The following is a 13,955-nucleotide window of genomic DNA, read 5'->3' as shown; positions in this document are numbered from 1 at the left end:
ACCCTGAGATCATGACCTGAGCCGAAGGCAGACGCTTAACAACTGAGCCACCCAGGCGCCCCTCGGAGGAGAATCTGATCTTAATCATATTGCATTTTCCTATCAGCAAATATAGTATATTTCTACATTTTTAAAGATCTTTCAAGTATTTCATGAAATTTTCTAGTTTTTGCCATAAAATTTTCATACATATTTTGCTAGATGTATTCCTGGGTACCGTGATTTTTGTTGTTATCATTAAAGATATTTTTTTGAAGTTACGTTTAAAAAAATAAATTGTTTTCTAATTGCTTGCTGCTGTGCTAGAGAAATGCAACTTTAATACATTGATCTTAAATCTAACCATCTTGTTAATTTCTTATAGATTCTAATAATTTTTACCTGTAGTTTTGGTTTGCTTGTTTTTTATAAGGGCTTTTTGGTCTTTGGCTAAGATCAAGCATAGTATCTGTTCTTATCGGCTTAATATGAGAGCAATTATAATCATAAAATGGTGTCAGTTTTGTTTTTCTCTTCAAATTCTTAAACTTTTATTTCTGTTTCTTGTTTTACTGTGTTGGCTTTATTAATATAATGATGACAGACGTACTGATGGTGAGCTTATTTGTCTTGTTCTTTATTTTAAAGGGACTACTTTTAACATGTCACAATTACAGGTAAAAGTATATTGTTTGGTAGAAATGGTTTCTTAGGAAAATTGTCTTTATTCCTAGTTTTGTAAAAATTCTTGCTATTATAGATGATTTTAAGTTTTACCAAATGATTTTTTTTTGCATTTATCAGTCAATCATATGGTTTTTATCTTTTATCCTCTTAATGTGGTGACTTGCCTAAAAATATTTCATTATGATGTATTAGGATACAGGTTGGCCTAGAGTTTTCCTTTTTCAAACTGCCCTCAAAATGAGTTGTGGGGGGCGCCTGGGTGGCTCAGTCGTTAAGCGTTTGCCTTCGGCTCAGGTCATGATCCCAGGGTCCTGGGATCGAGCCCCACATCGGGCTCCCTGCTCAGCGGGAAGCCTGCTTCTCCCTCTCCCTCTCCCTCTGCCTCTTCCCCTGCTCATGCTCTCTCTCTCTCTGTATCTGTGTCTCAAATGAATAAATAAAAAAAAAACTTTAAAAAAATTGAGGTATAACACATAAGGTACACAGACTTTAATAGGAGTGATATTAAAATAAGATTTGATATGTAGCAGTTTTATTATTTTTCAGGTACCAGTGTGACATTTTTACATGCCATTAAATTAAGCTTATAATTGAATTATTCAAATCTTCTTTATGCTTACTAAATATTTTTGTCTTTTTGATCAATTAACAATTTGCAAAAAATTTGTTAAAATCTCCCATTATGATAGTGGATTTATCTCTTTCTCCTTGTAATGCTTTCATTTTTGCTATGCATATTTTGAAGCTATCCTATTAAATGCATACAAGTTAAGAATTTTAATATTTTGTGGGTGAGTTGAAACTCTCATTATTGCATAAGGATTGTTTTGATTGCTGAAAATATTTTTCATTATTTTTTGGTCTGCTATTAATGTAGCTTTCTTTTGGTTAGTATTTGCCTACTATATATTTTTCTATCCTTTTATTTTCATTTTTTCTGTGTCCTCATGTTTTATATGTCTCTGTTTTTAAAAAAGATTTATTTATTCATTTGAGAGAGAGAGAGAGAGAGCGTGCACGCATGGGGGTGCAGAGGGAGAGAGAGAGAGTCCCCAAGCTGACCCCTGCTGAGTGCAGAGCCTGACTCAGGGCTCCATCCCAGGACCCTGAGATCCTGCCCTGAGCTGAAATCAAGAGTCGGATTGTTTAACCAACTGAGCCACCCAGGTGCCCCTATATGTATAAGAAGCCTACCGATGGGTAAAAATCCAATGTCACGATTTCTTTTAACTGACAAACTTAATCTACTTTTATTTATTTTGTTGTCTGATTTGGTTTTATTTCTTCGATCTTACATTGTGTTTTTTTAAAGATTTTACTTTTTATTTATTTGAGAGAAAGAGCAAGAGAGAGAGCGAGAGAGCATGAGCAGGGGATGCTGTGGAGGGAGAGGGAGAAGCTGACTCCCACTGAGCGGGGAGCCCGATGCGGGGCTGGATCCCAGGACCCTGGGATCATGACCTGAGCTGAGGGCAGATGCTTAACCGATCGAGCCATCCAGGCGCCCCTTACATTGTGCTTTTTATTTGTTCTTTTCCTACACTTTTCTTTTTGTAGCTTTGAGGCATTTTATTATAAAAAGCTGGCACTCGTATACATAAACTAACAAGAACTTAAGATTCATCACACACTTACTTCATTTTTTAGCTTGACCTTCTAATAAATCTTTAGCTTTATGGATTTTGGCTGCTGTATAAGGAGCTCCTCCCTTGTCTGGGTGATTTAAAGCATACTTCATCGATGAGCATCTCTTATTTTTCCTTTATTGGCAGGAGGGCTTATACCTAGTAATAATGCTGCTTCTCGTTTTGTCATTTTGGGTGCAAACCCGCCTACATAGTAGCCAGCATGGAAGGCAGATTTTGGTAGACTTTGAAAAACTTATTTTGCTTGGGGCTCCATATGGTTCCTGGCTGGCAGAACATAATGGCCTGCAAATCCTGCAGCAACAACAGTCAGGCCACTGGCCAGGGCTCTGGCTCGGCTCCCCAGCCTCCACCGGAAGTGCGCTTCATCCGCTCCAAAGGATGGATGGATGGATGGATGAATTGCAGCCACAATTCCATGCCTTTGCTTACTAGCTGTGTGACCTCGGGTAAATTATTTAAACCATCTGTGAGCTGAGGATAACAATAGCATCTAACTCATAAGGTTGTTATGAGGGTTAAATGAATTGGTACATATACCTGGCACATTATAAATAAACAGTTGCTAGTGATTACTATTATTAACCTGTATCTTAACTCTCTTTCCAATTAACATAAATGCCTTAAACTCTGGTCATCTCATCTCACTTGACATGGTATTGTTATCCAGTATCTTAGTTGTCTTTTTTTTTTAAATTCTGTAAATTCGATGTTTTATTATTATTTTGTACAATGCTTGTTTAGATATACCCACATAGGTACCAAATTCTTTGCTCTCTATTCTTTTTTGCATCTTGAACCTTACTTCTCAGTTCATTTTCAGAAATTCCTTCTGTGTAGCTTTGTTGCTGGTAATCCCTTTAGCTTTGTTCATCTCAAGATGACTGTATTTCACTTTTGGTCTTAGAAAAGTTTTGCTGAAACACAATTTTATTTTATTTTTTTAAAGATTTTATTTATTTATTTGAGAGAGAGAGAATGAGAGACAGAGAGCATGAGAGGGAGGAGAGTCAGAGGGAGAAGCAGACTCCCCGCCGAGCAGGGAGCCCGATGCGGGACTCGATCCCGGGACTCCAGGATCATGACCTGAGCCGAAGGCAGTCGCTTAACCAACTGAGCCACCCAGGCGCCCCTGAAACACAATTTTAGACCGAGAGTTATTTTACTTTGGCACTTTGGATATATATGCTAATGTCTCCGGTATTTATGATCAGTTTAGAAATGATTCCTTTGTAGGTGGTATGCCATTTCTCTTTGGTTACTTTCATGGTACTTCCTCTTTCTTTGGTCTACACTTTACTGTCATGTTTGAATTTACTTTTTATTTATCTTGTGTGATTACTATTGTGCTTCCTCTATGTGTGGATTCATACCTTTCATCATTTATGGAAACATTTCAGCCAATTTCTATTCAAATATTGTCTTTCGCTTATTCTATTTCTCCTACTGGAACTCTGATTAGACATATTTATCTTCGCCGTTGCTGAACCGCTTTTCATATTCCAATCTCTTGGCTTTCTGTATTTCATTCTAGGTAATTTCTTTAGATCTGTCTTCTAGTTGACAAGTTCTCTCTCTAGTTATACCTAATTTATATTTAATTGATACATCATATTTTAAATTTCAATGATTATATTTTTCAATTCTAAGAATTTTTTTTTTCTTTTTCTTCAAGTCTAAGTGATTATATCTACTGGCTTCTTTATATTGTTTATGTTTTAGATACCATCTTTATTTCTTTTACATATAAAACATGGTTATTTTATATTCCATGTCTGGTAATTGCAGTATCTAAAATCTATGGGGCAATAAGTCTGTTGTTCATGATTTCTGCTGATTCTCTCTCATGGTTTATTTGTATGCGTAGTAATAAAATATTGTGGATACATACTTTGTGGAGCTGAATTGGTGAGATCTTTGTTATAAAGATGCTTTCCTTCCGAAAAGATGTATATTTGAATTTGCCAGCTACCAGGGCTCTGGCAAATTCTTTAATTTCTTGGTTTGAAGTTTCTTTGAGCATATAGAGAGTGTAAGATTGAATTCCAGACCGGGGGGGCGGGGGTGCATATACATGGGTTAAACATTTCAGAGGGTAACTATTCTTCTTTTTCTTTCTCCCCCCCTTCCCCTGCCAACTCCATCTAGAGCTAATGTGGAGATGGAATTCTTTTTTTTTTTTTTTTTAAGATTTTACTTATTTATTTGACAGAGAGAGACACAGCGAGAGAGGGAACACAAGCAGGGGGAGTGGGAGAGGGAGAAGCAAGCTTCCCGCTGAGCAGGGAGCTCGATGCAGGGCTCGATCCCAGGACCCTGGGTTCATGATCTGAGCCGAAGGCAGACGCTTAATGACTGAGCAGGCACCCCTGGAGATGGAATTCTTGACAGGACTTTTGTTTGCTAGCATGAACATTTTTCCCGTGCTGCCCTTGTCTGAAGGTTGCAGCCTTTTTCAAGTGTCCTGCTTTATGGTGGGGACTCTCAAATTCAGCTAATCCACTTCCAGTGGCCCAAGGCTCAGCCTCCCACTCCCTGCTCTGATATATGCATTTGTGTACTGGCGATCCCAGTTTCTGCATTTGCTTACACTTCCCGCTCAGTTTTCAGTTTACTCTTCTTTTTTAATGCCTTTGGGATTTCTCTTACTTTCTTACAAGCTAAGCTGTGTATTAAAAATAAGCTCACTGTAATTTATCCAAGACCTGAGAGTATTGCATAAGGAAGGCTTTTTAGAGTATCAGGTTTATACTGCTAGATGCAGAAGCCGAGAGTAATCTTTAAAATGATAAATTAGCTTGCATCTCTCCCCTTACGACACTCCAGTGGCTTTGCCTCCTACTCGACAACAGTGCCAACCATCCCGGCCTACCTCATTCCGGGCTCAGCTCCAGTCACCCGCCTCTGCTGCCTGGCGGCTCCTCAAGGGCAGTGACCTTAATCCTGCCTTAGAACCTCTACACTTGTGTCTCCCCGTGTGTGGCATGGGATCTTCCCCCTTTCTTCACAGGGCTGGCTCGTTCTTATTCCCATCTCACTTTATTTATTTATTTATTTATTTATTTATTTATTTATTTAGAGAGCTGGGGGAGGGGCAGAGGAAGAGAATCTCAAGCAGACACCACACCCAGCGCAGAGCCTGACATGGGGCTCGATCCCATGACCCCAAGATCATGACCTGAGCCAAAATCAAGAGTCGGCCACTCAACTGATTGTGCCACCCAGGTGCCCCCAGATCTCACTTTATTTTTTTAAATTTATTTTTATTTTTTAAAGATTTTTAATTTATTTATTTGACAGAGAGAGACACAGCGAGAGAGGGAACACAAGCAGGGGGAGTGGGAGAGGGAGAAGCAGGCTTCCCACTGAGCAGGGAGCCTGACGCAGCGCTCGATCCCAGGACCCTGAGATCATGACCTGAGCTGATGGCAGATGCTTAACGACTGAGCCACCCAGGCGCCCCCAGATCTCACTTTATTTTTTTTTATTTTTTTTATTTTTTAAAGATTTTATTTATTTATTTGAGAGAGAGAGAATGAGAGAGAGAGCATGAGAGGGGGGAGGGTCAGAGGGAGAAGCAGACTCCCTGCCGAGCAGGGAGCCCGATGCGGGACTCGATCCAGGGACTCCAGGATCATGACCTGAGCCGAAGGCAGTCGCTTAACCAACTGAGCCACCCAGGCGCCCCAGATCTCACTTTAAATGCCACCTTTTCATAGCTGCCTTCCCCGATCAGCCTCTCCATGTCTCTCACATCATCATGTTTGCATTCTCTCGAGGGCATCTATTCTTAGCTGACATTTCTGGGCTGATGGTCTCTTTTCCTACTAGAACCTAAGACTTCTAAGAGCAGGGACCTTGATTGTCTAGTTTACCACTATCTTCTCAGGATTTAGAACAGTTCCTGGCACAGAGTAGGGACTCAGCACATGTTTGTTGAATGACTAGAACTGAGTATTGGCTATTTATTCTCTTTAGACGGGACCTGGGCTTTCTCGTGCTCCGAAGTGCCCATTACTTCCTATTATCTCCCTAACCCAGCTTGTTTTGCTTTGTCAATTTACTTATCTACCTGGCCGCTCTAGGCATCTAATTTTTCAATCCCTGCTTATGTTACTCTAATTAGCCTCAGTGTTTTGCAAGCAGCTGTATTTTATGTTTCTTTTCTTCCTTCAATGTCTTGCATGTAGTAGGAGGGCAAGGAATTAACATTCACTGAATATCTCTTACCAGTCAGGCATAACAATGCTCTAATTTAATGTATGTCCTCACAACACTGTGGGGCCAGTATTATTATTTGTGTCCATTTTATGGATAAGGACACTGAGGCTGAGAGGTGTTCAGAATCCTCTAGTAAGTGACAGAGGGGGCACTGGAACCCATCTGGACAGCACGCACTGAATATGAACCTTTGGAAAAGGCTTGCGCATGTCTGAGGAGCAGGTGGCTATTTTCAATTTGCCAAGTGGAGATTGAGAAATTAAGTGAGTATTTCAGGTCAAGTTTTACTTGAACAGTCCGGCTATTTGCTTACTGATTTCATTCTGAGTATATGAAGATTCAGCTTGAGGTATGTCTATACTGGCTAGAAGAGATTGGGGGATGTTAATCATGCCTTCTAAATGAGGGTCCTAATAAATGTCTGCTGTTGGTGGACATTATGGAATCTGACAGAAAGGAGATTTTCTTTTTTTCTTTTTGTTTTGTTGCTGTTAGAAAGAGAGAGAGCGTGCGCACGGGTGTGTGCACACGGAGTGGGGGGGGGAGGGTCAGAGAGAGAGAGAGAGGAGGCGAGAGAATCTTAAGCAGCTTCCACACTCAGTGTGGAGCCCGACGCAGGGCTGGATCTCCCGACCCCGAGATCACAACCTGAGCCGAAATCAAGAGTCAGACGCTTTACCAACGGAACCACCCAGGCGCCCCTACAAAAGAGATTTTCTGAATATAGCTATTTTGATCAAATCGTCACGCTGTCACTGGCTCACTGGACAAAGACACTGAATGCACCGAATGTCTGCCACATCACCAAGCCCTCTTTTAAATAACAAAATCTTATTTTTATTTTAATTTTTTTACAGAAATTCAGATATTCCAACAAATTTCTTTACATTTCCTGGACCTTAAAAAAATTACACACAACTTTTTGGACACAATACAACAGAACAGAATGAGAAAGGGAGTCACTTTTTTTTTTTTAAAAAGATAAAAACATACTTCTTAACACTGTGATTTACAAGTGTGTTACCTATGTACAAGTGGTACATCATCAGTGACGCGTCCTCAGAGCATTGTGGTATGCTAAATTACACTTAGGTTTTATGGAAAAAAATTTTACAAAACATTTGTATGTGGATAGGAAGCACTTTTTCATTTTCGTAAACATCACTATCAGTGATGTAGGACTCCCAGTGGAGTCCTAAATCTGTAATTTACATGGATTAGAGAAAACCAACACTTTCTAATTTTCTTGTAGATAGAGAGGTACCTCCCTTTAAATAAAAGATGAATTCTTGAAAAGTTGTGTGTAATTAAATTTAGTAAGGAGGGTGTTTGGAATGCAGCGGGAGAGCTAATATTTAATGTTAACAGGTAACTCCCAGAATGGCTAATCCTTTAGAGATAATAAGTATTTCCTTAATTTGGTTCTTTAGAAAACCCGTATCTTTGTGATTTGGGGATCACTCATTTGAGCATACCTGTAATATACTCTTAGCCATTTAAAACATAATCTCGTTTATGGTGAAAAGATAGCTAGTACCAGGAACATTTGGCAAAAATGGGAGTGTTGTCTTAATAGAGACAGGGAACAAGAAATCAACTCCTATCTGTATCACTTTTTGTCTTATCCTCCATCTGGTGTTCCAGGGATGTATGCTAATTTGATCTTAATTTTGAGTCTAAAAATGAAGGCATTCTACATGTCCGTGTTTTCTGCTCGGGTGTAGGACATAGTTTGGCTCACACCGATTACTCCCCCCGCATGTATGTTTTAAGCTTGTGCCCATTCTCAAGAAGTTGGCTACTTCAGTATAATGTATTTTTCTGCTGTTGCATATTGGCAAGATATGTGATGAGGGTGATGGGGGGGAAGCCTGGGAGCAAAACATTGCTGAAGACAACTGACCAGTTTTAACTACTTCCAAATGTCAACCAACTCAAAGAAATCTGAGTATTTTTGAAAAACCAACATTAGTAAACAAACAGGCAACTTACTCCTACCAATTTTCTTGACCTGTATAAGTATATATTCATTTATTTCTAAGGCTATTATTATTTATTTTGTTAGTACCACTTACTATCATTTAGAAATAGGTTTAATGGAATGATTTTTTTCTTAAACAGAAATGAGTACCTGTTAGTAAGGGAAAGAAAGGCTATGGATTTCTGACGGCATGTACAGCAAAGAAATAGAGAAAAAAAAAGAGGAGAGCTTTTAGATGCCTATTTATAAAGTATATTAAATTCCTATGCATTTACTAGGGAGAATTAGAAAAAAGTGTTTATTTGATAGCAGCCTATATATTACATGTGAGCATCCAAGGTGAAAATGAGCTTTCTATATTTTTCAGAGTTCCTCGATGCTGTTTCCTGAAAGAGAGGGATAGCTATGTTGCTCGGGGACCTATGATGTAAAGATGTACTTCCTGTAATATACAGCTTGATGGAGTTATAGTATATGTCAGAAACACTTTCTCAGTAATAACTTGTACAGACAGATTAAACTGAACACAGACTCCATAAAAAGTTTGAAGTGTTACATCTCTTAACTGAGTGGTTGTAACTAATTACACAGTGAAATAAACACACGGCAGAGATGGGGAACCAAAGATCAGGGCTCCTGTGAAAATACGCAGAGGCATTTTCCTAAGCCGTCTTCCTCTGTAAATGATGCTTGATCAGCCTCTTGGCTGTTGAGAGAGGAATAATTTAGGATTGACTGCCTTTTTTTTAAAATAAGGTTGAAAGATTAAAGCTTCTTGTTTTCGGTTTGATTAAAAAAGGACAGTTTACAAACCTCAGTACATACATATTTTACATGTTAATTCTAGCACGTTTATATTCCTCTTTCTTAAAATATTTCCTGAATGTGATTTCTCATGAATGTGATCTGATCTTATTCGATGATAGCTTCCCTTGAGCTGGTGTTTAATCCGCTATCACATCTCCTTCCAGAAAATCACTCCCATCTCTGCCCGTCCAGATTTAGAAGGTGCCTTGACAAGTAGATGGTTCACTCTTGTCCAGATCTGTCTCTGTACTCTGATTTCTCCCAAGTCTTCCTTCTTGATGTTGATGTACAAAAGCTCTTATTCGATTTGTTTAGCTGTTATTTGATTTGTTTTGTGCTCATTCTAGAGAATATTGGCTTAGCAGAACTGCAGAAAGGGGCGGGGGGGGGCAGGGGGAGGAGAAAGAGAAAGAAAAAATACATCATTTTCGGTCAGCAAGATTTTTGTGCATAGCTGTCACAGAAAAACCACACCAGCAAATGGTTTGAAGGCCCTTTAGATTTGTTATCAGAGATGACTGAAAAGTTTGAGGCTCCCGTTCCATAAACAGCACAGTCTCCTGGCAAGGGGAGCCCCCATCACCCAGACATGTGTGTTCCCCACATCTGGGTGAAGATTATAGGCTGCTTCGAAGGAGCAAGGAAGAATGTGAAATGATCCCAAGCATCAACGATTTTTCTGCCTGGCACAGAAAATGTCTCACTTGAGCGTTTTCCTTTGCTTTCCAAGTGTTATTTATTTATTATACAATCAACATTGTAACAGCTGCAAAGGAGACATTGCTTTCTTCCCTATGTATCTTTCCGTTCCATATCTAAATGTGCACTTATTTTATACAGTTGGAATCACAGAATAGATGACATTTTTAACATATTAAAAACAATTTTCTACATTTCCACTCTGCATCATCAGCATCGATTTCCTTTTCTTTTTATTAAAGATTTTTTATTTTGAAGTAATCTCTACACCCAACATGGGGCTCGAACTCACAACCTCGATATTAAGAGTTGCATGCTCTACCGACTGAGCCCGCGAGGTGTCCCATCAGCATCAGTTTCCAAGAGCTGCAGAATATTCCATTCCATTCTCATTCCTTTCACTCCATGCCCAGTATCCCATTCTCAACTGTTTGACCACTGGCAGATTGTAGGTAGGTTTCCCATTTTTTTTTTATTTTTTTATCAAGAATAAATATCTTTGCGTATAAAGCTCTGTTTGTTCTTTTAAATCCTTTCTTTAGGACAAATTCTCAGGGGATAAGCTGCTTTTCCTTTTGTCCAGCACACTATTAGGGACGATTCCTGTTTTTGTTTTTTTTTTTTTAAAGGTTTTATTTATTTGACAGAGGGAGAGAGTTAGCGAGAGCAGGAACACAAGCGGGAGAGTGGGAGAGGGAGAAGCAGGCTTCCCGCCGAGCAGGGAGCCCGACGCGGGGCTCGATCCCAGGACCCTGGGATCATGACCTGAGCCGAAGGCAGACGCTTAACGACTGAGCCACCCGGGCGCCCCACGATTCCTGTATTGATACAACTAGACTACAAATAGTATGATTGACTCCTTTCTTTGGATGATTTCCATACACTTTGGCACTGTTAACCAGGGTTTAAGGGTCCCTTATATATTGTGAAGATGGGTAAATGCATCTAGATGGCCAGATTTGGGCTGAAAGGAAACAGCCCGTTGGGTTTTCATCACAGAGTACTTAGAAACTACAAATGATAATAAAACAATTGGTCCATTATTTAGTTACAGCCCCCGTTCCACATCACAAGATAAGATTATGGTTTCTGAATGAGTGCTAGAGAAACCTCTGGAAGATTCTGTTGTTTCTAGCATTTATCCCCTTGTTGTTTTCCAATACACTTGAAAACACTTTAAAATATCTTATGCACATTACGGTTCTAATGAACTTCTCTCAGCGAGAGAACTCAGTTGCTTTAATGTACCCAGACTACACAGAGGATAATTGAAATGTGATCATGTCCTAATGATGATTAATCTGTAATGATTCTCTGAGATTGCATCACGCTGGTAGAAGTCCTATGGAAGGGAATGCTTTCTTCGGATATTATTAAAAGCAACAAAGGCAACCCATGGGTTTTACACCAAGCTACAGGTGCTTCTGAACCTTGAGTGCTCTCTGTTCTGCTGCCCTGGAGGCGGTCTTGTGAGATGGAATCCAAAGTCGGGTTTGTGTGTCCATGATTCCACTGCTCTAGCATTCTTCACTCCAAATATTTTTGTATTTCAAATGCACAGAGCGAAATGTCTGGGTTTTCCACTAAAATCCATGAAAGGTGCTAGCTGGGGTGGGGGAGAGGGAGGAGTGGGTGCAGGTTATAAATACATGAAGCAGGAGAGGGGAATGGGTTTTGAAAAGGTGGGTATGCGCATGGAAGAGCAGGTAGCATACGGAAGTGCCAGGGCCCTATGTGGGTGAAGCAGGGGAAGAGGGAGGCAAGAAGGTAGCCCTCATTTTCTTGATGTCTGCAAATAAATATACCCCTGATTTCATGATAGAAAAGCCTGCTTTGGTGTGAACCATTTGTTGGCATCCAGGAACCAGAGACTCCCACTTTTTCCCTGGCTCTAAGCTGCTTGATTTGGCTTTATGACATCACAGTGGGCTGGGAAGAGAGCAGACAGGGCTGGAGGGGCTTTCAATCAGCAACCCCCCGGCCCCCCCAGCCCTGACAACCAAGCCTGAGGAGGAGAAGGCAGCTTCCTGCAGGGTAGGCATCTCCCTGGGAAGATCCTTAGCCTTCTTGTAGGAAGGGAACTGCTGGGGCCAATCTCACAAGGTTCCTGTTCACACCCCACCATCGGGGGTCTAACTCAGTTAGTGGCTGCCCAAGGTGGGTCAGTCACCACCAATCCTTCTTGGATCTGCTGCCATCTTGGGTCACCCATATCCTCCATGTGACTGGATCCCTCAGTGGATCCGTCACTGACCTCACCATTGATTAGTCAACCTTTCCCTCTTCAAGGTCTCTTCTTTGTTGACTTTGTTAGCCCTGGAACTGCACTCCCCACCTGCAGTGTCAAGGCTGGGCAGGGAGCTGAGGAGTGAATGGGAAATGAGAGGAGCCAGAGAGCCAGGCTGGACTTGGGCGGGGCCGGGGAGGCTCCCAGGGTACAAGATTGAAGGAGGCGCTCACTCTCCGGAGGGGGGCGAGGGCCTCCTGCCATTTGGCTCATGAGGTACTTGTGCCTCGAGCTGGCTGCTCATCACCGGGCCTCCCGGGAATATCTGCTTGGAGTCTGAGCTCCTTAGACATTCATCCCAGGGTACTTGAGAATCCTGCAGACTCCAAGGCTAAAAATAACCAGTATGTTCGTGCCGGTGGGGACTGGAACACAAACACTCCCCCCACAGTATCAGGAAAACACTTTGCCGGGAGCAGCAACATGAGAATGCCACTAGGATGACTTAAATAGCAAGCGCAGTGAGGGCTTGGGCAGTGTGGGCCCTGCACACGGATTTGGGAAGCCGGTAGGTGGAAGAGGATGAAAGGCAGGGTTTCCCTCTCCGGATGTGGCCATCATTTCTTCAGGCCAACGACTGGGACATCAGGGCTGTCTGCAGAATGGCGGGTGGTTACGCTGTGATCCCCGCTTTGTAAAACACTGTTTCTTTTCTGAACTTTCTCTCACATTTCCCATGGACCATGGCTACTGCATAGTTCAGGGAGGCAATTTAACAGATGTCATATTCTCCCAGGTTTGTACAGAGCAGGACTGAATAAATAAGTCATTCAACACTGCTCTGGATCTTTGTTCAGTCGGGTTTGTCCTTGTAACATGTCATGGGGCTCTGAGTTGCCCATGTTCCATTTCTAAAGGGCTCTTTGCAAATCCTTTGCGGAGCTGTCATTTGAATCACTGCTCCAGAGAGCACCATTTATAATGGCCACATTGTCCAGACTATCTAAATGCTGCGTTGTTGAATTTTCTCTGTGTTTGCGGACTTTGAAAGGTCTCCTGTGGTCCGCTTCTGCTCATTGTTCCTATCAACCCATTCAATTAGGGCCCGGAGCCCCCACCGCCCCAGGATAGCTGCGGGGGATGGGGGGCGGGCAGGGGTCGGAGTGAGAAAAACGCTTGGTGGGAGCTTTTAGCACAATGGCTCCTGAATCTTTGTTGTGAAAATGAGGAAGGGAGGCATTCCAGACCATTTTTTCTCATTGGCTCTATAAGCTTTGCCATTTCTTCCCACTCCATTGTTTCAAACCACACCCACCTCTCACGGGGCCTCCTGACAGCCTTCCTGCCCAGGAGGCTGACACAGGCCCCTGGAAGTAAAGTCGCGCTTTCTGTGTCCCAGGTGCTCTAGACGTGATGTGCCCCACGGTGGGCAGAGCACGTTAAAGATGGCTGTAGATTCTTTAGCTTTCTTCTCATTTGCGGGGCGGGAGGCGGGGGGGGGGGGGGGGGTTGTCTCTGTTCCTCTCCCTTTGAATCTAGGCTTTAAGGGACCTGGCGGTGGCGTCTGGGTGGCTCAGTCGGTTAAGCCTCCGACTGGTGATTTTGGCTCAGGTCATGATCTCATGGGTTGTGAGATCAAGCCCGGAGTCCAGCTCCCTGCTCAGCAGGGCATCTGTCTGAGATTCTCTCTCTCTCTGCCGCTCCCCCC

At 41.9% G+C, this 13,955-nt stretch overlaps 1 protein-coding gene and 1 pseudogene across 3 annotated transcripts in view; both read right to left on the bottom strand.

Annotated features, from left to right (window-relative positions):
* Positions 1-2,302: 2,302 nt before the first annotated feature.
* On the bottom strand, positions 2,303-3,105 carry LOC116630925 (annotated as a pseudogene).
* Positions 3,106-7,393: 4,288 nt separating this feature from the next.
* LHFPL3 (LHFPL tetraspan subfamily member 3) overlaps positions 7,394-13,955 on the bottom strand; it is a 566,274-nt gene continuing 559,712 nt past the window's right edge. For all 3 annotated transcript variants that reach the window (XM_032402332.1, XM_032402331.1, XM_032402330.1), the window contains one exon: positions 7,394-9,688. Coding sequence is in view for 1 of the 3 variants with exons in the window: in XM_032402330.1 (XP_032258221.1) it covers positions 9,660-9,688 (29 nt within the window). In the remaining 2 variants the exon portion in view is untranslated. The remainder of the gene's footprint in view (positions 9,689-13,955) is intronic.

Source organism: Phoca vitulina, unplaced genomic scaffold, assembly GCF_004348235.1.
Source record: "Phoca vitulina isolate PV1807 unplaced genomic scaffold, GSC_HSeal_1.0 scaffold4, whole genome shotgun sequence".
NCBI classification, from domain to species: domain Eukaryota; kingdom Metazoa; phylum Chordata; class Mammalia; order Carnivora; family Phocidae; genus Phoca; species Phoca vitulina.
Note: the sequence above shows the minus strand (reverse complement) of the source record. Positions and strands in the feature narration are given on the sequence as shown.